A 25314-nucleotide genomic window follows, 5' to 3' on the forward strand; every position below is an offset into this window, starting at 1 on the left:
ATAGCTTGCTCTGTGTGTTTCCCAGCCATCAACTAACATCAACATGGCATGAAGCTACAACTGTACAAAATTATCTTTTAAATAAAAAACGTAAGTGGTCTTTCTGTCCTTCATAGATACTTATGGCCACTTTGGGTGAATGAATAACCTTAACTGAAAGACCTCTTTTCTGTGTGCTGGACCAGTAGTTAAGTAGTCGCCATGACAAATGAGGCATCAAGCAAGGTTCCCAAGTTGTTGATACATGATTTTTTTTTCTATCCCTTGCCAAGGCTACAGAAGAGCAGTAAGGAGGAGCCTAAATTTCTGCTCAGAAATAAGGCTGTAGAAGAAGTAGGAGGATAAGGGTGGTCTGTATCTGTGAAGGCCTCGACTTAAATGCCATGAGCAGAAAGCAGTAGGAGAGCACCCTTCCAGCCAGAGGCCCTCCCGAGAGGTCTCCTCAGCTCCTTGGCTAGTGCCAAGGTGGTTTCCCAGTACAGGGGAGGCCTTGCAGGACAGCAGAAGCCCCCCTGTCCTTTGCCCAGCTGGGGTCCACACAGCCGGGGGGGGGGGGTTGTCAGGCCTACTCCTTCCCAAGGCTGGAGGTGACACATGGGTCTTGTGCTTATCCTCCTTGCTCGGTATCTGAGATGCCTTTCAGTGACTGGTTAAATCCTGGCAGCCAACGCAGATGCCAGCAAGGGTGTTTGATGTCTGCGGCAGAAGAATTCGGCTCATTTTGATGACCGTGTAAATGAACTAAATTTATGTTTGGTGTCAACACCCTCACACAGGAGAAGCCACTGGTGACAGGAGTGACTTTATTTACAAAACAGACTTGGAGGAGTGATTAGATGCTTTTTTTCCCCTCCTTTTTCAAGCAAACTGGGACTGAGATTGTTGTTGGGAGAATCTAGAAATGTTTATACCCCACTTTCCCTCCTTACCTTAGCCTAACAAATGCACTAGGGGCAAAGGGAAAAAACCCTAACAAAAAATACAGCATTTCTGTTATCTCCCAGGAAATATCTGAAAACTAAAGTTGAAGTGTGTGTGTAGTATTCCTTTTGGATTCAGTCTCACAACAAATATGTTCATATAGGATCATAGAAGCAATGGATGGAATCACAGAATGGTTTGGGTTGGAAGGGACCCTAAAGATCATGTCATTCCAGCCCCCTGCCATGGGCAGGGACACCTCCCACAAGACCAGGTTGCCCAAAGCCCCATCCAGCCTGGCCTTGAACACCTCCAGGGATGGGGCATCCACAGCTTCTCTGGGTAACCTGGTCTAGTGCCTCACCACCCTCTGAGTGAAGAATTTCGTCCTTACATCTGATCTAAATCTCCCCTCTTTTAGTTTAAAGCCATTCCCCCTTGTCCCATCACTCCACCTCCTGACACAGAGTCCCTCCCCAGCTTTTCTGTAGGCCCCTTTAGGTACAGGAAGGCCACTGTAAGGTCTCCCCAGAGCCTTCTCCAGGCTGAACAACCCCAACTCCCTCAGCCTGTCTTCACAGGAGAGGTGCTCCAGCCCCTTGATCATCTTTGTGGCCTTCTTCTAGACTGCTCATCTTCTTCATCTTTTAGACTTGTTCTAATACATCCATGTCCTTGTGCTGGGGGCCCCAGAGCTGAAGGCAGTGCTCCAGGTGGGGCCTCACGAGAGCAGAGCAGAGGGGGAGAATCACCTCCCTCGCCCTGCTGGCCATGTTCCTTTTGATGCAGTCCAGGACACAGTTGGCTTCTGGGCCGCAAGCACACACTGCTGGCCCACATCAAATTCTTGAAGTAGGAATGGAAAGGGATTTATTTATTTACTTTGAGGTCTGTGCTAACCAATCTGTGCTGTCAAGTGAAAATGTGATGCTGTAGTTCACAACATTGTTTTACACAGTTCTTCAAGGAAAAAAATTATGTAAAATATGAGACAGCCAAACCATGCAAGAAACAGTTGTGGATTTACCAGGAGCAGTCAATGGATCTTGAGTTCTTATAATGTGTATGGTTCTTCTTGAACTATGTTTTTTCAAAATCTGCAAAGCCTATTAAGTACCCTGAAGGGAAGATCTCGTCCTTTAATGTTCTTGCAGATCCTAACTGTTCACTTGCTTTTAGTTGCATGGTTATATACTTGTCAGTATGATTAATGAGCAATGTTAAGTATGCCAAAAAAAAAAAAAAAGAGGGGGGAAACAATGAAATATTTTCCTTCAGCAAGAGACAAGAAATGAAAAGGAAATACATTACTTGTGCTCAGTAATCACTAAAAACCAAACAGTTTTTACTTTTCAGTTGCAGGATCTAATTCCAAAATACATTCTCAGTTCACTTGATGCTTATACTAACTGAATTTATGAATTTTATGTTACAGATTTCAAAGGTTTGCATTAAGTAACTGAATATGTGTAACGTGGGTGCTGTAGTAAGCACATGATTCAGCTCCACTAAGTGGATAAGAAACTGCAGATTTTTTTGAAGACTCTTCACACAACCATTGAGGTGGCCCCTGGTAGTTGTCCAGTCCCAGTCCAACTCACCTGTTCAGAGCAGGGTCAGTTTGAGCAGGCTGTGCAGGGTATAGTACTGAATACTTCCAAGGATGGAGACTTGACAACCAGTTGATTGTTTTAACTTATATGCGAAGTTATTTTCTTATGTTTGGTTTAGCTGAGCTGATAGGAAACAGGAAAATTGCCTGTTCACTAACAGAAATAGTACCTTTTTGCACATTGTTGTGCAAATTGTTTATATAAAAGTCATATTGAATCTTTCACAGTATTTCCTCAGTGAAGTCACGAGTGGTACACAAATCCACAAGTGCTTGTGAAAAGTGAACCCGGAGTGACTGTCCAGTGTTCGTTGTGCAACTCTTCCTTGTGTGTTTTGTTAAGATGGTTTTGTGGTTCAAGAATGGTTGCACTTGTACACGATTGTGATAAGAAACCAAAGTTGTGTAATGCTGTGGCTGAAATAGGAGCTGTAGTTTCATGACCTTAATACTTAGCAGTGAATCATTTAGTTTTGTAACTAAGACAAATATCCTTTCTGTGATGTGGGACAGAATTTGCATGACCTAGCCAGGAGGGATCCTCAGTCAAAGTAAAACTTTCCGCATCTTCATGTACATGAGGGATGTTGGCTCATTACTTGTGAACACAAATAGGAAATCTGTGTATTGATCCAACAGACGGAATGACTGGTTAACATTTTTTTTCATGTAACTGGGTGCAAAGTTTATCTTTCCTTTCATCCTTTCAAGACATTTCACTGTCCTCAGAACAAATTCGAAGTTAATATTTCTGTTCAGCTGTTGTTTAGGGCGATCACTGGAACTCACCCAAGCTGGCCCAAAAGAGCATTCTCAAGCTTTAGTTAGAACAGCGACCTATTTTAGAAATGAAGTATCTCTTTTGCAACAAGATCTGCTCCCACTACTGTAATGCATTGCCGCCCATAGCTGTAAGATTTTAGCCTACGCCAGGAAACTGAGAATTATTCAGGTCTTAGCAGCTCTGCGCTGGGTGACTGCCTTTTGCTTCACAGTGAGTTGCTGTCTTTATGTCGTTCGTTGCCTCCCAAGAAATATTACTTACCAGTTATCAGCGGACAGAAGGGGTGGAAGAGAGTGTTGTCATCGGTGAGTAATGCAAGAGCAGTTGAATCACTTGACTTAGAACTCCTTGAAGAAAGATTGAACAACACACTGATGCATGAATAATTTCTGCATCAGTATCAGTGCCTATATGTCTTTTTCTTGACAGACTTTACAGCCAGTCGCAATCATCATATTTGTGATGTACCACATTTTGGTAATTGGAAATGATGGAGCTGTAGCTAAGAAAGATAGTAAAGTGGAAAAAGGAAAACACAAAGTGTTCTGAAGAGTTCATAGTAGTTTTTCAACTTGCTTACAACTGGTGTTTTGAGGCTACTAATATAATCCTAGAAGGGATTGTTTTGGAAGCCAATGGAAATAGGCGATCTGTATAACTATGTGTGTGCGCATAGATGTATGTGTGCACGTATACTTTAAAAAAGTGGTGGGGGTGAAGCTGGAAAGCTTTGGAGTCAAGCATCTAATCGGTCAGCCTTACATCAGTTCTGGTTTTGTCTGGTGTTTTTGAGGCTCTGAAATGCAGATCAGCAAGTATTTGCTATGACAAATGGGAAGTTTAAGAGGAGGAAAAAGTGCAGTATTTTATTGAACTATTAAATTAGTTTTAAATTTCCATTAGAAATCCCATTGCTGAGAGAAAGACTTGAGAAAAGGCCCATAAACTTTCTAATGGCCTTAAAACTGGAAACATCTGCACAAGTCAGGTGCTGCTCGTTAGGTCTGTTCAGCAGCTGAAGGGATTGAAGTTGAGCTGTGCCGAAGCCAGTGCTGAAAATGGGTTTAAAGGGAGATGGAACCAGAAGTGAATGGACTATGTGTGTATTTGGGCTCAGGCTGTGGGGACTTTACTATCCCTGTAAGCAGAGCAGAAGAACCAGTGCTGTCACCTTGAGGGCCACTGCAATACTTGTGTTCTCTGTAGGTGTGACAAAAAGTGAGGAAGCAGCACTGAGGGACCTTACATTTTGAGCAAACACATGCTTTGCACAGCAGGTAATTATATTTATATTACAAATCAAAATTTCCAATCCCCATGGCAATTAAGCTGCTGTTTCTTACCACATGGAGCTTCCTAAAGGGAAACCATTGCCTTTATATGTTTATAATATGTATAAAGAATATATAAAAATATAAATATATATTTGAATGTATATAATATTATATACAATTAATGCATGTATACGTGGTGTCTGTATATATTTAGCATGTGTGTATACATAGCTTATATTCTCCTGATTAATTAGGTAAGTAGAGCTAGGGCTTTTTACAGCCAGTGACTAAATTAATAATGAACAGAGAAAAATGTAGTGTGGATGAATGCTTTCGTGTGGCTTTGGTCAAATTACTTTGAGGTGGAAATAATCAGTGGTTGAGTTAAGTGAGAGGCATGATATATGCTGGAAAACCTCCATCATATGTCAGATCTTTTACAACTGTGATAAATGACTTCAGATAAATAATGCTAACATGTGTTAAACAAGTTCAGGCCAAGTGCAGCACGGTATGGTAAACAGAGATTGCACTTCAGGAATGTTTGAAAATATAAATGGATGATAGATGGTTTTGAAGAGCCCTCTGAGGATAGTGCTTTCTCTGTGGAGGGTAAAAGAAAAATTCTTCTAAAATGCTTCAGAAATAGCTTTTTATTATTATTACTGTTTTTAATAAGTACAGGCGTAGAGGTTTGCTGGTGCTGAAAAGGATTGTTTGGGTTGTTCAGTTGTTAAGGGGTGAGCAGTGTATTTCGTGCCTATTTCAAACCTGCCTGGACCAGCACAGAACCAAACCATATGGGAAGGAAAGCAATAGCTGGAGTGACTTTTCTTTTAAATTATATTTATTAGGAAAATTGTTGATGGGGAGTGAACCTCACCAGAAAATTAGTTGAAGTGAAGCTAGGAGTGCTGCAGGGTCTGTCACCCTCATGAGGTGGAGAGAGCTGCTTCCCCTTAGGGGAAGCATGGCCTGGGGAGGCATTAGGAGGCTTTTATTTCAGAAAGACAAACCTGTTGATAGAGCTGGTGGGTTTTTTTTTGGTTTGTTTGTTTTAAGAAATCTTCTTCCAAACTGTCATGGTGCGGAAAAAATCTGTATATATGTATGTACATTAGGTTGTAGATGAGCTTGACATTATATCACTGCTGCGGTAGGGGAAGTTGGATCCTTCTAAGTAACATGCACTAGCTGAGTAAATTGCCATCTATGTGTCTTAAAGCTCATAATATGTAAATTTAAAGGTAAGGATTTTAATTACATTACATTTTCCTTTTACTATCTTTGGCCTATAAGAATGATCCAATGCTTGAACTGGACAAAGAAGTAATAAAAGATATTGCCAGTTCCTTTGTGAAAACCATGTCCCACGTGTTAACAGACAAGCCAAAAAAAAAAAAAACACAACTTTCTGTCAATCTAAATTTACAAATATATTGAAGTGTCTCTCTTCAGTTTGCTTGCAAAGAGATGTACGATTTGTAGTCTGCTGAGGAAGTAATAACATAGCTGATGAGGAAAACAAGAATTTGGAAGTAAAGTTGACTTCATTCCAAAGCTGCATTCTGGTATTTTTCAGTCATGTTTTGATATAGTTTCTCAAGCAATTTTCACTGCTCGTTCTTCTCCGAACTTCAATCCTTGATCTAAAGGGTTTGGAATTTCAGTAGCCAGCATGGTGGTAGCTCAGCAGGTTTGGGGACAGGATCTGAGCGTTGCTTGTCCAGCCCTTGGTAGCAGGAGCCGTTTGTCCTCTGCCTCGCCATGTGAGAAGCTTGCTGCTGCGGAGGTTGAAACTCCAGATCTCTGGGCCCGGTGGACAGCAAGAAGCACCATTCTTGCTCTATAGACTCAGGGATGCAGGATGCAAACATGTGGTGCGCTGTCATTCCTGAAGTTGCATGTCTGCCCTGTCCTCTATGAGTGGCAGATGAACACTTGGATATGCATCCCTATATTGACAGGAATCATAGGAGAGCAGGCTCTATCAGGACAGCAGATGGAAAGAGGTCCCATAATCCAAAAACAGTGCTGCAGAACTGACCTTCTGTAGCTCTCGGCTTCACGTTATAGTATTGTGGTTTCAGGAGTGTGCAGCTTAAAAGACAACCTCCGGTCTTTGTTTTATCTCCTTTTGGGGGGAGGAGTGGATGGGCAACAAAAGGTGAAATAATTTTCTTTACAGGAGGTTAAACAGAAACCTGTCTGGTATGTAAGCATCTCTGTGCTCATGTGTAGGATCTGCAGGGCTCATGCAAAATTCATCGATTTCCAAATGCAACTGAGAGAAGCATTTAGCATAGAGGTTTTTTATTTGTTATATTTGTCAGTGGAGGTGAAGTGGCTGCTCAGATACTCTCCTTCACACTTACATCCAACCATGCTGTTGTGGAGACTGGCAGTGCTACACATGTTGTTCCTGGAACACGTGTGGTATTTTTCACCTGTGAAAATGTGGGAGGAACTCCAAAAGTGAAGCTCTCACTTGATGAACATGGTCATTTATCACTAATTTACTTTTTTTTAAATGTGTGTGGCTTTGGGCCCCTCCCTTCATCACAATTGTGGTACATGGAAGAGGAACGTACCCTGGTTTTACCTCATATTTATAAGCACGTGAAGGGCTGAAATCCTTTCACTGTTTTATCTTTGCAGTCTGCAGTCCATTAGAGAATATGAAGGTGTGTTTCCCTGCTGCCAGAGAAGCCTTTGCATTCACAGCAATCAGTAGTAATAAAAAAAAAAAAAATCACCTGAGGGAAAACCAATCTGCATAGGAGTAACAGAGCAAGTGCAGTGCTGCCTCGCAGGGCTGCCAGGTCTGGTGTGTGTAGCTCGGGACCGTCAGCTCCCACATGGTGTTACCTCGCCTGCTGGCGCGCTAAGCTTATCGCAGTGCCTGTGCCACGTTCCTGGGATGCCTCTGCACGTCTCTCGGGCTGCAAGGCACTGTGCGGCGGATGCAACCGCGATGGGCCAGCTGCCAGGTATCCACGTCGGGTGAGATTCCCGCATTGGCACGGATTTAACTGGAGGCCCCCTTCTGCTTATTTCTAAATTCTTACCCATTCCATTCCAGTTTATTCTAGGGGCTTTCTTGTCCATTCAGTTGTCAAAATGGTGCGTTTTTCATCTGTCCTAGCAATGCCAGAGCAATGGGAAACTTGCTGACCTTGAACTATTTTGACATCTACTTAAAGTATTTGTGCTACCCTCTGCACATATCTGATGGCTTCTTCATTCCTTTTTCTGTTACAAGTCAGCTTATGTTAACTTAATTTCTGTTAATTTAACTATATCCTTTATGTATACATCCTCTTCCAGGATTTGGGCTTTCATACAGCCTTTCACATAACTTCTCTTTCTCATTTTGATCTGTGTATCTTGAGTATGCCCCATGACTTTACATAATGAGGTGGGTATTGCAGGCAACCAGGTCAGAGAAATCCAGGACAAAATTGCCCTACTGCTGTTAAGAAGAACTGTAAAACACATCAAGATGCATGGAAAAAGACTGGTCAACTTATTTAAGCAGGCCTTTTTCACTAACCTAATGTTTTTTTCTGAGATCATGTCTGCTAGGAATTGTGAGACTTGCTTATGGGACTGTTCTTGGCTGTATGGCTGTGTAATACATAGCAAAACAAAGTCTTGGTTGGTTGAAATGCTCTTCTCCTCTGTACTCAAAATAGGTAAAGCCTAAGTTTGGCCAGTTAAAAATGTTCAATGACTGGCAGAAAGACTGGGAAGTCTCTGAGCATTGGTAATGCAGACTCAGGTATTTAATAAGTATGCATGATACCATTGCAACTGCTAGCAGTGTTTTGAGAAGCAGCGGCTTTATCGGATTTTTATCATTGCTCCCTGCTGATGCTGTCTCTTTTGCGTGCTTGTCTTACTGTCAGATGCTCATCTGGTCCATACCTGCTGCCTAAATTTTCAAGCAACCTCTGCTGGGGGTCAAATGCCTGCAGTTAATTAAGAGGCTGCATCCTCAGAGATGTCTAGGCTGGTAAACCCTGATGCACTTCCTGAGGATGGTCTGGGGTCACTGAACACGCTAGTCTTGCAGATATCCTCTGACCTATTTTGGCATGTCTTATGCAACAATAAAACTTGGTCTAAACTTGAAGCTCAGGAGCTCATTCACGTTCTTGGCACCAATCTGTGTTCTCTTTGCACTCAGATGTTTTTGCCTTTTGCCAAGCTGTCAGCACAGATAAGACAGTCGTAATTCTAGGCATAGCAGGTGTGTGCCTAAATTTTTTTGGCCCTTTTTTTTTTGATTGGTTGCTATAATTTGCTCGTTGCTGTTTGCCTACTAATACTTGCTGAATATGCAGGGCAGCATGTTGGCACAGCATATTTAAAATGGAATAAACCAGGAAACTCACATAATGACTAGCATCATGTTATTAAATGCTTGTAATCCAGGAGGCACTGATACGCTTGCTCAAGCATAGGCATACAGTTCAGCAATTCAGAGACCTAGTTGTAAACTGAAACAGAGATTGAAGATTCGTCACGACTCACGTTCTTCTATAATTATTCTTTAGCCTCAGATTGGTTACAGTAATCTCTAAAGAAAACAGTACGTTCTTCTATATTATTTTCCGTGCTAGCAGTTTTCCCTGTCTCCATTCACTTGAATTATGTAACCTATATTTTGGTATAACAACTACTTTCCTACTGTATTACTCTCTAGGGACCAATTCTGCATTAGTAGGGGGATGAACAAGATGACCTCTTAAGTCTCTGCCATCACCACTTTCTGTAATACGGTGCTGTAATATTTGACCTCGTTCCTTAGCCTTTTCCCTTCTGTAACCCTTTGACTCTTACAAAAGAGCAGCCACAGCATTTTTTTTTTTTTGGACGTATGGAAGTGCCCTCCTTTGAAGTTATCAAACTGCAATGCTGTTTCCTGCACTTGAGAATTAAAGAGCATATTAGTGCCTTTGCATTCAAGTGAGGAGGACCTATCTAAATAAATCATCGCAGAGAAATGTGCTGCAGTGCCTGTTCCATAGCTGGAATGAATATGCTGAACAGGCAGAGGATCTTTATTTTGTTAATATGTTGGCAAGGCTGTAACTTTCGAATAAGCCTTTCTAGTGCAGCTTTTTATGTCACGGAAGGAAGGAAGACCTGCTTGAGCAGCCTCTGCTAGCTCAGTACTTGGTTCACAGACCTGCACAGTGTGCTTCACTGCCACTGCTCTGAAGAACCATCTATCCCCCTGTGCTCAAAACGTGTCAGTAGGCATCAGACTGGATGCGAAGTACAACTCTAGGGAATTCAATATTCTAGCTGGCAAAATCAGAAAGGATAAATGTGGGAGGTGTAGTTTGGGAGTGGAAAGAAAAGCTGTGGTGAATTCAAATGATTAGTGAAAGATGCCTTGCTGTCCCTGCTTGTTCATAGCCTTCAGCTTGTAAAGAAGGGCAGATGCTTTTTGTGGCTTTGGCCTGGCTATGAATTCTGAGAACTCTCCAACTGGTCCAGGAAAGCCAGTTCTATAAAAGATTTTTTTTTTCAATGAACAGCCCCTGTATTTTCTTTACCTCTCCAGAGGCAACTAATTTATGAAGCCTGATTTCTTTTTTCCTCCCACTGTTTTTTGTGCAGTTAGTGTGTTGACACTGGGTTTTACTCTTGCATTCTGATTTTTTTTTTTCTTCGTAATTTAAATGTATAACCTGCTGTTATGCTCTTCTGCTGTTGAGCTTTTTTTACTGTCTTCGTCCTTGTTTTTCCACAGCACCAGCAGGAGACAACTGAGACAGCTTTCTGTAGAACTGAGTGGGGAAAATAGTAGTGGAAAGTAAGGGAAAATGCAGTAGCCTGCTTCTGTCAGCCAGCTTCACCCCATTCTCAGCCCACATCAGCTTGTATCTCCTTCTTTGTTATTTATGAGAAATCAGGGCCTTAAAAGGCTAAGTAAGTTAGAAATCAAAATAGCAAAAGGAAGTTTTTACACCATCAGTTTTTAATATTCTCTTATTCGTAGCATGACAAAATGTACAGCTATGGAGAGTACCAGACTCCAGACCTGTAACCTGCAGGATCCAGAAGAAAACTAAGGTTGCCTCTTGCACTTTACTGTGTAAATTATTAATGTGTTTTAGCTTTTCCTTTTAGTGTAAATCACTGGCGTTTGGTTGTTGTAGTGTGTATGGACAGTGTGATAAATATTCTTCCTAGTTCCATGTGGATGGGGCTACAAGAGCAGAGGAATAGTGGTTTACAGCTTTGTGAAAGAAATTTTGGATAGAGGTTTATCTGTTGTTTCATGTCTCTGTTCTTCATCCTCAGGGTCCTCACTTTTTTTTCCTCAGTCCTCTGGAGTTTTCTTATTGTTTACTCCTTTTTCCCCAGATGATTGAATTTCATTTCACAACCCTTGGTAATATAGGAGCAGGAACCCAGGTACACTTAGTTTGGAGGACACTGGCACCCAGAGGAGCGGATACACTTTGAATTCAGTGACAAATATGTAAGCTTTCTTATGCTGATAGCTTTACGTTAATTCACTTGTGATAGAAAGTAGTTCTTCTGGTGCTTCAGAGAAACATTCAAAAAACATCAGCTGAAAGCCTTCCTCCCCAAATGAGGTCTGTCCTATATTCTCTCCATGTGGAAATGCAATGGATGGTTGTTGCCAGTGGCTTCTTGCAGCAGAAGGAAAGCATGCCTAAGAGGTAGGAAACCCCTGAAGTGTTAGTGTATAGAGTTGCTCTGACATCCTGGTGGTACTGGGTATCTGTCACTCCCAGCAGAGGTCCCACTTGTCTCCCAAGAGGTCCCAGAGGTTCTCCCAAGCCAATGGGCTACCCTGTATTTACAGATGCCTTCTTTCCGCAAGTGGCTTGTGGCACCCACTTCTTTAAGCCTCTGTCTTCAGGGTATGGGGCAGGACAGGATGTCTGAGGCTGTTTTGTGACTCTCTCCTCCCACTCCCCACCTGTGGACCCTTCACAGAGAAAAGGAACAAGGATGCAGGCTCACAGCATGCTCCTCTCATATGCATTTGCAACAGGATCCTCCCCTCACAAAGGATCCCCCTCTTGGGGTGGGGGCAGAGGACCTCATGCTGAGGAGAGGGGCTGTCCCAGCTAATTAGCTAAGCAGCTGTGCTGTCTCTAAATGAAAACGAGCTGAAATGGATTTTGTCCTCTTTGTGAGGCTGGGTGGCATTCCTCACGAGGCAGCAAGGAAATTCCTCGGGCTCGGTCAGCGCTGACGGTAAGGTGGGCTCACGGTCCTGCTGCCAAGCTTAGCATGAGTTGTGCTCAGCCCGTTGCTTTTCATCAGGTCGTACTTTATTGTGGAAAAACCTTTTTTCCTTGCTAAGTGTTCGGCATTTGTCCCTGGATTAGTGGGAGAATATGTAGTTGGAGATTGTGTGACACTGAGCACTCATGAATACATAACCATCTATTTGTACATAGAAAATAAGATCAGATTCAGAAAGAAAAAAAAAAAACAAAGATTTGTAATGTGCGAAACGAAGTGATCTCAGCAGAAGGACCAATTATGTTAATTTATTAGTGGGCAATCTGCCTATGAATGAATCCCCTCGCGGTGTATTTTCTAGGGGATCCAAGAGTAAAAGGAGAATGTATTGTCTTGGCAGCAAATTTATTACTAGCTTTTGTGGACAAAAACAGAACAACAGAGACTCTTCTTGGCATAGGACCAGGTCTTTTCTTAGGGTATTGCTTGAATTTGTTTGACGTACAGTGAAAGAATGTCACACTGCACTAATTACTTTTAAATACAGTCATTCTATAGATCCATAGCCCTATACATAGCCATGGGCCCACTTGAGTAATGTGGTGAGGTCTGTCAGGCTGTTCCATGAAGCCAGCTTTCGGGATGGGATACCTATCTTTTAGCTTTGCTACTCAGTTTTTTATCCAATTCTCTGTAATATTTTGGTGTAAATTCATTCAGATAGAGTAACACCCATTTAAAGTTGTAGTAACTTAGTAATAAATGTGGAGGTGTGGTACTTGGCATTTACAGAAAATAGTTTTTTCTATTTTGTTAAACAACTTTGTTTTTTCTTTTCGCCTCTTGCTGCCCCAACCCACATCAGTGCTGGTGGAAAACTACCCGGTTGATTTAAATTCTAAAGGAGAGAAACTACTACTTCCTTGTAGTGAGCACTTTAAACAAAAGTGTTTTTATTCATTGTTTCAGGGAGGCAAAATGAGATTTGAGTTTCTAAACAGTAGCCAGTTTGCTAGAGCAAGACAGAGAATATTACTGCTTCTGTCCCATGCAAGGACTTCAGCAATGAATGGCAGGAAGTGTTTAAAATGCCTTTTAATTAGATCTGCACCAGGTACCCTGCTAATGTAATCAAATGTAGAGTTAATCTTCCTTTTATGTTTTTGTAAGGAAAGGAGCTTCGTCTTGAAATTATCGTTTAAAGAAAAGAGGCATAGATGGGAGATGTGGAGGTCATTCAGGCAGCAGCAAGTGAAGCAGAGCAACTCCCATTTGTGCTCAGCCAGATGTTTGCGAGCCTTTGCCAATAGCTCAAAAGGCTGATGCTACATAAATTACTATATCCCAGGGACTAATTCAATGGGTGTGATGGAAGAGGAAGGGAGGAGAATGGTACCCTGTCGGTCAGAGGTCAGGTGTAACACATGAGACTGAACCAGGCAATATTCAGCCAGTTCTCTTGTTTTTATTTTTATTTTTAATTGTGGATTGAAAACAGTTATTTTCACAATGAAAGTACTGAGTTCTCTTCCACGTTCTTCAATAATTTAAAGGCCAGATACTACTTTCTTAAAATCCCACTTCCCATGTAGTCAAAGAAGTTGAATTCTCCATGAAACTTGAGCCTCTGACAAGTCATTTCTGAAAATATATAGTCACCTTTGAAAGCTACCGGTGATCTGATAAAACAAAGATCTATAAAGTCTTTTCTTGCTTTCTGAAAAGATGCCAATTGCAGACTCCACTGCCTCACGTCCAGCATCAAGTTTGTACAAAATTCATCTAGAGAAATCCTTTTTCACCTACCGTGTGTTGTTTTTCTTTCCTCTCTAGGAGAGTTATTTTTACAGAAGTAAAAGTAAACAAATAAAAAGCTAGGGTAATAAATAATGGTTTTCTTTTAGAGCATAAAGCATGTTCTCCAAGTGCTGTTATTGAAAAAAAAAAAAAAGGTACTTCTAGCTTGTTGCCTCTTGTGTACGTGTTTATATCACCAGTTCAGTTATGTTTAACATCTGCTTGTGGAAAGAGGTGGTGAGCAAAGACTGTCATTGTCTGTCAAGAAAATACACCTTGTCCGTATGGTGCAAAGGATAATTTAACAAATGTGACTCTTGCACGTTACAGAAAGGCAAATAAAAACGAAGCTTATACCAGTACTTCTTTTTCTGTCAGGTGGTTTCAGAAGAGTTTACTCTGATTTTGAATGTTTGAGGATGGCAGTGCTGATGCTTTTTGGTTTCTCAGGATGTCCTGCAGGCTACAAGTAAAAAGCAGGCTTTCAAGGTTAATGAAGTACCAATTTTAGCATCACAGTCAGTATTGTTCGATCAGTGGGAAGCTGCCATGGAGGGACAGAGTGCCTTTTCTTTCATAAAATAAAGGAATAAGCAGTGCCCTCTAGTGTTAGCTGCCATCAGAGGAAACCACCAGGAGACTTCTATCATCTAGATAACGACAATTAAACCTTTTTCACAGACATAGATGCCACTCTTTCCTTTCTTCTTGACGACTGTTCAAGAAAGAAAAGCAATAGCACAGCTTATTGTGACATAACTTTCAGAAATGTGATCATTTATAGCTAGGTAGATGCAGTCAGATACCCCAGACTCACTGATGTAACTTATCTTTTCCAATCTTGAATTGTGTGAGTGTAGTATCTTTGAGTCCATACTTGAGCTGTGTAAAGATAAGAGGTTTTGTGGTGTGGGTGTGTTTTTGTTTTGTGGGTGTTTTTTTACAAAAGGGCCAGAGGGTCATTATGTTTTAGGGAAAGGCGTAGTGGCACATAATCCTGCCTGAAGTTCAGAGGTTCAATTTCTGTGTAATGCAGGCCGGATACAAGTATTCAAGCTTGCATACGACACATTTATACAACTCAGTTGGGTTCTGTGGGCTGTCCTTGGTCACTTTTTGGTTCTGTTAACAGCAGCAGTGTGTAGTCCTGCTTCACAGCCATTTGTTTCAGTTCAAGAAGCCTCTGTCAGGGATGTATCTGTGGTCACCTCTGTACTTTAAAGTGGAAAGCTACTTCTCAGTCTCTTGAAAAAGAGCAATGCTTTAAATTTCGAAGGTAAAACAGCCAGCATTAAAAAACATTTGCTATCTGCTTTCTCTGGTTTCTGAATCTCCTTCAGTGTGAAAACATTGTAAGGAAATGTGCCTTTCCATCTCTGTTTTAATTTGTTTTTCTACCACAGCAAGAGGCCCTACTGGTTATTTTTGCCTTTCGTATTCTGCTCGTGTGTTTTGATAGCTTTGGTTCCAGTCTGGGCCTTTTGGTACCAGGCTGGAGGCCCCTGTGGTGTTAGGTCACTGTTGGCAAATGGGAATCCCTTAAGGCCCAAAAGCTTTTTACCAAGTGCCCTGGAGCTTTCATCTGGTAAACGCACTTAGGGTTTTCTGATATACAGCACAGAGAAACAAAGTTTGTAGAAAGCAGCCCATGACAGACTTTCTTACTTGGGCTTTCCTGCCCAGGCCAAGGTTCACCCTGGACTGGAGTTCTCTAAACCAAATCATCTTCTCACGGAGCATAGCTCAGAGGGGCAACTGTTTCGCTTACCCCCTTGGGTCATGCTCTGTGAATGTTTCTGGTGGCCACCAGCAGTATCAGAAGTCATTCATACTGCCCTAGAGTAAGAATATCAGGTGAAATGGTGAGAAACTTGAGTTTCTGAGCTGATTCAACAAGATGAGCTCAATGTGAGGAGGGAACTGTGTACATTTGTTGTCTCTGTGTAGATAGCTGTGCCCCTCTAATAAATGTTTGAAATGAGACAACTTACCTGCACTGTTGCTCCTCAAAATGTGTGTCAGACTAGCTCAAGTGTCTGGGCTATGCACTGCTGTCTTGTTGCCACTGCTGTTAAAAAATGTGATGCTTCTAGTAGGTATTGATCCTTCGGCTCTAATGATAGGCCCTATTACGGACTGCATTCCGTAATTTGTCGTCTTTGCTGCGTATGAGGAGGGATAGCATTGTTTGTGGCGATTGCCAAGGATGATGTTATATTCTGTGAAAAGACCAACAGAAAAAATGTTCGGCATTGTTCCTCTGAGATGTACCAAAAATCTGCATGCACCAATGAAAGCAACTGGTGTTATAGGATCATAACAATAGTTTGTTAGTACTTTACCCCAGGCTGGGATGATGACTGTTCCTGTTAAAACAAAAAACAACAACAACAAAAAAAACACAGATGGCATTTGTTAGAAAGTTGATATTTATGTACAAAGTTGCCAGCACTTTAAGAAATGGTGCCTCTCTTAATTAAGATGATAATGTGCTGCCTTGTTTGGAGAGACTCAGCTTGTAATGATGCTGAATTATGAATAGAGGGGAATTAGTAATAACAAATGCCAGATGGAGGTATCTTTCAAAGAGGAATATTTTGTGTTATATGGCATGTAAAGTTGACAGAGCAGGTCTTTAAAAGGCCTTTATTATTCTTTAAGTTTTTCTGACAAAATTACTCTTTATCCTGCCAAGAAGTGTAGTTTCACATGCCTGTGTGTTTTTAAGCTAGAGTAATTAAAGTATGCCTCTAAATTTATGGCTTCAAGTGAAATCCATTCCTCCAATGTTTTGTCAGGAATCTATAAACAGTGCAAGGAAGGAGACAACTTACAACAACAATAGTTTTGCCAATTCTACACGTTTTGCCTTTGAAATCAAAGGCAATTAGGGATGAAAAAAACTACTTTCAAAGTTTACCAAACAAAAGTGTAAGCTCTGCTGAAGTTTTATTTCACTTTTTTTCTTGGTTGAAGATAACTGTTGGGAATAAGGAATGTTTCTCTAAAATTAAAATCTGCCTTCTTTAATTGAAGTTGAAAATGATTACTGAGTTATAAATGCATTAAACCCTTGAATGCTGGGCTTCTTTTTTTGTAACTTCTTGAGTGAGAGAATTTAATTTTATTTTGTAGTGTAAATTAGTGATTAAAAGAGAAATAGGTGTGGGAAAGCAAGAGAGAATTCAGATTTTAAAATTTTATCTTCTCATATGAATATTCCCACTCCACAGGCACGCCCACATTGATCTCATGACCTGCCAAGTCCACTGTTACTGCCTATTGCAGAGCAGGTCTTTGTCAGATGGTCTGTGAGTCAAGAGAAGTGTGTCACAGCAGGTGGCCACAAAGATTAGGTTTTTGTTTGTAATTGACCTCAGATTGCATCTGTGTAATAAAACTCAACATGGTGAAATTTAAGATTGTATAAAGGAGATTCTATAAAGGCTGTTGCCTGTGTAGTAGGCTAAAAAGACTCAAAGAGCCGTATGTTCTTCTCCATCCATCCACAGAGTTACAAAACAATTCCAAACACACAGCAATGAACTTGAGACATATGATACAAGAGTTCTTCCAAAGGCACAGATGTTGTGTTAGGATACAGAATGATAGCAAAGGAGTTCCTTTTGTCTACTTAAAATTATTTCTATGAGTATGCACTAATAGGGGAATAAATGAAGGCAGATATATTTCAATACTGGATGATGTAAAGAAGACTTCTGCTTCATTTAGGAAAAAGATCAAGATCAGTTTTCATGAGAATAAAACACTGTTTTGAATTATGCTTAGAACAGACTGTCCGTCTATTTCTGGTATTAACGTTCATTGCCATTGTAGAATGGAATTAACAATAGAAAGATGAGAACACACGAAAAGAATGTCTAGAAGGAAGGCAGTCAAGGATGGGATTCAGTGGCTCTAGTTTTGATAACAAAAGCAAAGACTGCTCTGAGTTATATGTTTTGATACTAATCTAGTATTTCAATAAACCCTAAGTTTGCTTTAATGCAAGAATTTGATTATTTCTAGGCATTTTTGAAAACTCCTTACAGCATAGTTTCTTGCTGATCTAGTTGAAGCTATAGTGAATTTACCTGGGAGATGCCATCTGAAGTTATGGACAACTAAACCCAGTTTTTACTTGTGTTTTTGATGAGTGAATACTATATATATAGATAGATACATCTGTCTATCTAAATATACATTAAAAAAAGAATGTTGCTTAATTTGACAGAACTCTACCTAATGGAACATTGGAGCACTAGCCATCAACTCTTCTGAAATCTGTACTACTATTTTCTTTTTGGTGTTGTCAGTTTGGTTAATATTGAACTTCCTTCTGGTTGTCTTTTTTTCCAGAAAAACTTTACAACTCCAATGGACGGGAGCTGAGACGGGCACTTTTCTCATTGAAACAAATATTCCAGGTGAGCAAATTCTGGCTCTCCATTCTGCAATTTGAATATGACTTCAATTTCTCTCTCTCTCATGGGGAATAACTTACGGTTTCTGGTAAAAGGGAGAATTTTAGGACTTCATTTGTAATGTGTGAGTATCTAATTGCTTCTTAGGGCCTTTTTTCTTTGTGTTTTTCATTTCTGTTCCTTCAGTCTGTCAAAAGGCAGGACCAGATGCAAAGTAACAGCAGACATAGTGGTTGGAACCTGACAGAAGAGAGAAGAAAATTTGAACTCTTGCATGGAAACTTACACTGCTCGTTTGGACAATGGCATAGTTTCGCATTGGGAAGAGTGGAAGAGGGGCAGAGGGGGGATGGATGTGAAAAGAGGAGCTAGGAATCTATAAACTGGTGTGGTGGCTCACTGTTGGGCTAATTTCCATCTACAGACGTATTGTTGACAGATACACTAGGTTAAAGCCATGCCAAAACCTGAGAAAAGGATGCAAGAAACACTGGACATTTCTGATGAGGAACCAAAATGTAGTGGTAGAGCTCTGAAGATGTTAGAACTTAGATTTAGGTTAGAATTACTTATTTATGGGTTAGCCCCGAGGATTCTTTGGTCACAACTAACACCCTTCAGCTCCACAATCAATTTAATTTTAAGGAAAGGCATGGATTTGAATGTGTGTTCATTTTGGAGGAGACCTGGAAGCAGCAGGATTGTTTGGGTCCTGCAGAGAAGGAGCTAATGTGATAGATAAGTGGTGTGAGTGATATGGAAACAAACTGGATAAAAAGCTCAGATTTCAGATTGGTTTTCTGGGCTAGGGAAATCACCTTGGAAAAGATACAGGGCCAAAAGGAAACCGTTGTTGGAGGAACAAGTCAGGAAAATGAAAAATTGGTGAAAACCAGAGCATACTTCAGAAGTGATTCTAAAATGGAATTCAGGATGACACATTCTGTCTTGATCAGTAAATATAAATGAAATCAATAAGAAAAACACCTGTCCTCCTTTACTAATGGATCCATATGGAGGATGACAACCTTCCATATGTTATTCAGTGCAATGGTAGGTGCGAGTCTGTGAAATAGCTGCAAGGGTTTCAAGCTGTTAGTTTAGCAATTTTTATTTTGTTTTAAATAAACATTTGTTCCAGGGAGAATAACATTGCAATTCTGCAGTCTTAGAATTCTGAAGTTTTCCAAAATACGCAATTTATTTTTTAAAAATTTCAAGGTAAAGCATTCAGAACTTAGTAAATGCCAGGATGAAGATTTTTCTGAGTACAGGAATAGCTGATAAAGGGTGGTTCATTTCACAGAGAACTTTGTAGTTGAAATCATTTGTTTTTCTGGGTCAGAACAAAGCTTTTGAATTTTGAAACTTTTGGAAAGGAAAGGAATTCCAGTTCCCAAACAGGTCTGATCATCTTGTAGTCAACTGATTGGGAAAAATGTTGTCTCTTCAAGGCATTCCCAGGGAAAGGCTGTTTAAGAATTGTGATGATGCAAATTGGTTTTGCCTGTGAGACTGCCAAGTAGGTGGACTGTTTGCTTAGAGGAAATCAGGCAGCTTTTCAAGAGTCTTCTTTGGCTGCTTTTCTTTTGGTTCACCTTTGGAGAAATATTTGTATTTCTATCAATTTACGTATTTCTTACATTAATCTGAGCATTCAGACACACTTAACTGTGAGTGCTAAGCCTCTTTCTTCCCATCCATGCATCATCTCTCACACCTCCCATCAAAAGGTTTCCCAGTTTGGATGTTTTCTCTTCCATGTAGGTTCTTTGAAGTTTAGTATGTATTTCTGAGTACCTAGCGTGCAGTGCTCTCAGTGGACCCACCAGTAAGATAAGTCTTCCAGCTTGTCAGCTGTTTTCATGGAGATGTTGTAAATATTTATCCATCTAGTAAATTTAATTGCAGTGGGTTGAAGAGTAATAAGAGGAAACGGAAAAGAGAGGCACATAAACACTGTATCTGTGAATGAACTGTGGTTCTGTGGGAGACGGGAATAGTAGAACTGTGGTGGTGCATTTGAAGACTTTATCATAATCTAATCATTAAAGTTGCATAGGTAACTGATGTTATCCTCATGTTTCCTGGCTTTTAATTTAATTCCTGGCAAGTCAGCAGTACTCTCTCAACATTTTAGTTATTACAAATAGATGATCAGACTTTCTGTTTGAGATGCATTGCCTGCCTAGTATTAAAGAATTCAGTTCAAATCTAGATCATTGGAAATGCACCAGGAGTGAATTTAGTTTTCAAGTTGTCTGTCTTACAGTTTCAAAACATAACTCCTTGAATAATTTGACCTCCCTGCTTCCTAATGTATATGATACAGAAAGGAAGTTGGGAATTATCTGTTAGCACATTAAGTAGCTACTTCTAGTAGAGCTGTGGCCATTCATCGAATGAAGGCACACTTTGAAGATCTTTGTATACTCTCAGACTACAGGTTCTCATTAGTGAAGAACGGATAAATCTTCCTCAAGCTGCAGAGTATTCATGCCATATGCTCCAGTATTTGAGGTGGTGTACTTAATGCTGGAAAATGAAATGCTGCATGATGTAAGCTTCATTTTACCTGTCAGCTTTGCTGTCATTAATAGTTAGCAGCATTGCTAAAGGCACCATTGAAGTTTGATTTTGGTTTATCTCAGAATGAACCATGAGAGAGAATAAGATAACTTTTGTATGTTTTAGAAAAAATAAGTTATTTTTTAGTGAAGAAAAGTACAAGTTAACAAAAAAAGTTATAGACCAAACACTATTGTCCAAGTGGTCATACCCAATTTCTCTTTTCATCTATGACATTAAATGAAATTACCATTAGAAATCTATTTTTTTCAAAATAAGCATGTTTGATTTTGTATCTCATTGTATTTAGTGTATTAAATTTTTCAGCATTATGTTGTTGCAGAAATAAAATGTTGACTTCAAAACTAGTCTTTATTTTTATTTTAACAACTTTTAGAAAGTTATGGAGACTTCATTATATCTTTAAGTGCCAAGACTGTTCGTAACACCATGTTTTTATAATCATTTCATCAGAGCTGAGTTAATTTGGCACAGTTCTGTGTCAGTATCATTTTTTAATTTAAAGAGCTTCAAGGTAGTGTGCAGTCGCTTATTTGCATTAAGTGGGAACCAGACCAAGTTTTACATCAAATACGAATTCCAAATAGTCAGAGCTCTTGGTTTTTCACGCAAGGCTTCAGCGAAGCTTAGCAATGTTTGGCAAAAGTAGTGTCTTTGTTTCAGATTTGAAATGAAAGATTCATTTGGCAAGTACAAACATGGAATTTGGTTTCTTATGGTGGGCTGTTTCTGGCAAAATGATAAAGGATATAAGAAGCATTTTGCTTTAACAGCAATGTCATTTGATTGTTGTAATTCACTCTGAAGGGTTAATATAGTCATTGCCATGATCTCTTGCTGGACTGTACTACAGTATTATTCTTTGGATTTACCAGTACTCTTTTCAACAAAAAAAAAAAGCTGATGGAGCAAAGAAAGTAATATTTGTACTGTGGAAGCACTTGACCTTAAAATAACTGTGTGCGTGTGTGTGTATATACACACGTGCATATACCCATACAGATATAATTGACAATCTGTTGGACTGCAGTTTAACTCTCTCTTAATGTATTTTCTGAAAGACTTCTGTGGTGTTTTAAGTATTGGTTCTTGAGGTCATTAGAGACTTGTGAATTTTTGTGCAAAGTGCTAAAAGGCTCAGGGGAGACCTTATTGCCCTCTACAGCTACCTGAAAGGAAGGCATGGGTAGCTGGGGGTCAGCCTCTTCTCACAGGTAACTAGTGATAGGACTGGAGGGAATGGCCTCAAGTTGTGCCAGAGGTGATTTAGGTTGGAAATGAGGAGACATTCTTTCTCAGAAAGAGCAGTCAGGCATTGGAACGGGCTGCTCAGGGAGGTGGTGGAGTCACCATCCCTGGGGATGTTTAAGGAGAGGTTGGACGTGGTGCTTAGGGACATGGTTTAGTGGGTGACATTGGTGGTAGGGTGATGATTGGACCAGGTGATCTTGGAGATCTTTTCCAACCTTAGTGATTCTATCAAAAGACCCAAAGGCATACAGGAACAGAATACAGTGAAACATGGCACTTAAAAAATCAGAATCTGAAAACATTGTGTTACCTGATAGTGATATTTTAAAAGTGATAAAAATACAACTGCTTAAAACATTTAATTCAATCTTTATCAATCGTAAAAACAGAAAAATTGGGTTTGAGCACTATAATAGGTGTAAACAGTGCTATGCCGTTTACTTGATACTAAAAAGGTTTATTTTACAAGACCTCTGATACGAGTAGACTTCATGTAAAGTAAGCATGTCTTAGAAACTATAAAAAAGTGCCTTGCAGTTGCAAAGCATAGCTTCAATTTATGCTGATTGCATAATTTCACAATATGAATAAGATGGATAAGAATATGATGTAAAAGAGCTACAAAGCATATTTCAACCATGTGAAAATCTGTAATCTTGTAAATCTGCATGGCTTCCTAACATTCTGGAAAGTATCTTTAATCAATCAATGCATTAGCTTTTCTGGAAAGCAGACCTTAAATGATATTTTGTGAAGTATTAAGGAAGAAAGTCAGTTTTCTTTTTGGACGAATTTCCCAGTAAGTGTCATCTGACAAATGTGGGAGACCTCCCACTATCTTCCTTGAGGAGCCTAGATTCCCCTTTTGTGCTGTGATCAGAATATCAGACAATGCTGTTGCAAAATTCTCTTACAGAATTTTCTTCTATTGTTTAAAACAAAAAATCATTAATCATTGAACAGCTGAGCTTTGTATAAAACGTTACAATGAACAGCTGTAGGGGCCCTGGAAACATTAACTATAAGGTGTTTGGATAGACATAATCTTATCAGTGAATGAAATCAAATGTCACACACTTCAGCTGCTAAGGGGTCATCAATCATCCTTAGCTGAGTAGAAGGAGTATTCTGTGTTTGCCTCATTGATCTCAAGGAAGGAGGCTGTTCCTTCCACTCTTGCGAGCATGACTGATGACTCCTCAGGGTCTGAAGCGGCATGGCACTTGATTTAGGGGCTTCTGTCATCGCTTGTAAAGCAGACTGTCACCCGCCCCCTTTTGGAGGGTCTCTTAAGTCATGAAAAAGAGAGAAATCTCTGTTGCCTATCTACTTTAACTTCCTCAGGTAAGTAACATAATGCAAGAATATTGTTTAATCTGCTGCTTAGCTGCCATCAAAGAATATTTCTGACAGGGTCTGCTCAAGGTGGCTTTTCTAGCAGTTTTTAGTCCAGTTACTAACTGGAGGTGAAGGAAGCACAGTATATTGATGTATATTCTGTCCAGGTGCAAAGGATGGAATTCTATTCCTATCAAGACAATGGCAGAAAATTTTACAGTGATGAAACTTCAGCTTTTCTGGCTAATAAATATGTAGATTAATCTGATACTGAGGTGTGATTTTTTTTTCTTGCTTCTTGTACTCACATGGAGGGAAAATAAAACATTATCTGGGGAAAAAGATCCCAGTTACCTGTACCTTCATTAATTGCAATAATAAAATTATTTCCTGATGGTCCAACTTAATGAATTAGTAGTGGAGTTCCTCTTCCAACATTCTTTCTTTGAACCTCTTTGAAGAATTTAGTACAGCTCAGTTCCCTCTCCTGAAAGAACAGGGAACTCTTTTTTCTTCATCAGTGTAGTGCTACTTGAACAGGTAGTCCAGGTAGATCTGGATGGTGACTCTGGGGTCTTCCTCCGGTAAACATGGTATCGTGCATCTTCAATGTTAGTGCAGTGAAAGCCCTATGAGCAAACATTAGTGTCACAGTAAGATGACTTCCTGCCTGCAGTTCCCTCAATTGATACAAGGAATGAGCAGGTTATGTGAAAGTAGTGAAGTTAATGACCAAAGTCACTGAAGAAGCAAAACGCCACATTCGGAGTAAAGGGGAGGAACTTTATAGGAGATGATGATGGTAAAGATCAGGTAGTATCATAACAATTTGATTTTCGGTAACTGAATAAGACAGACTTAAAGTAAGAACATTAATGTATTGTGGGGAGAACTTTGTCATGCAGACTAAGCACCCTTCCATCCTTAAATTTTAAATAGTCTTCTATCAATTTGAGACGTGAGTGATTCTTTGGTGTTCTTGATTACATCTGCTAAAGATAACTTGGCCTTCAGGTTTTTTGTTTTCTTCTATGGATAAGTGCCAATATATGTATTTTACAGATTGATTAAATCTCAGAAAATTCTGAACATTGCAAACTATATTTCTCCCAGCTCTAAGAATTTTTGTGTGTCCTAAAGGGGGGAAAAAGAAAAGAAAGCCACTGTCTTAATGGACCAATTCTTCATTCACATACAAATGAAACATACCTCACTGAGGAAGAAGTAATAAATGAGTGGAAATAAACTATGTATTAAACCTTGACAAAGCAATATGAATATGGGCCGAAGGTTTTCAGGTTTTAAGTTTATCCTTTTTTCTTGGATGTCCAATAAGAAAGAGCAACTATTCTAAGAAGTTGCTTTTATTTCGCTAGATAGATTCTTCTAAAAAAAAAAAGCTAAAAAGTTTAAAACTTTTAAATCTTTTCATGAATGCATGAAGTATTTGTTGTCTACCTGCTACTATACTTTTTATTTCTGTTTTTGTTGGCTAGAACGTACTGACCGAAATTTACCTTAACTGTGTCTAATAAACACCGATTTGACTCTAAGGAATCTCAACAAATCTAATAAAGCAACGTTTTATTCTTATCTATAACTTATTTCCTCAAGACTTCTTTCATATTCTACTGGACAGCTACTGGAGTAGCTATGTGGCTGATGTTGGATGTCTTAGGTATCTGAGTATCTGTCATTTCTCAGGTGTTTTTCCTTGAGAAGTCTTTGCATTCTTTGAGACACTCATACAAGTGTATAGTTTCCAGAGAGATGAACAAAACCTGAAGATATTTCAGATTAGAATCCTTCCCAATATCCTTAAGCTTGAAGTAATTCTGCATGTACTAGAACTGCATGTTTGGTATTTGAATATTGCTTTAATTTTCATGTGCTTTAATTTGAAAAGTAATGCTAACTACGAAATTGAAACTTCTAATTTGCCCCTGTGTATTCTTCCAACTCTTCAGAAGAAACTGGCATACGATTTAAAATTGTCCCTTTATGAAATTTAAAATTGTCCCTTTATAAAGCAGATGTGAGAACATGTAACTTCTCTGAAATGAAATGCTGGCAAATGCTTATGTT

General features: G+C 39.7%; 1 protein-coding gene across 9 annotated transcripts in view; it reads left to right on the forward strand.

Moving 5' to 3' along the window:
• FHOD3 (formin homology 2 domain containing 3) overlaps positions 1-25314 on the forward strand; it is a 415825-nt gene that overhangs the window by 183071 nt on the left and 207440 nt on the right. For all 9 annotated transcript variants that reach the window (XM_080583589.1, XM_080583581.1, XM_080583582.1 and 6 more), the window contains exon 4: positions 17987-18054. In XM_080583589.1, the coding sequence (XP_080439715.1) occupies positions 17987-18054 (68 nt within the window). The remainder of the gene's footprint in view (positions 1-17986; positions 18055-25314) is intronic.

This window comes from Anser brachyrhynchus (assembly GCF_964034855.1).
Source record: "Anser brachyrhynchus genome assembly, chromosome: 2".
NCBI lineage: Eukaryota > Metazoa > Chordata > Aves > Anseriformes > Anatidae > Anser > Anser brachyrhynchus.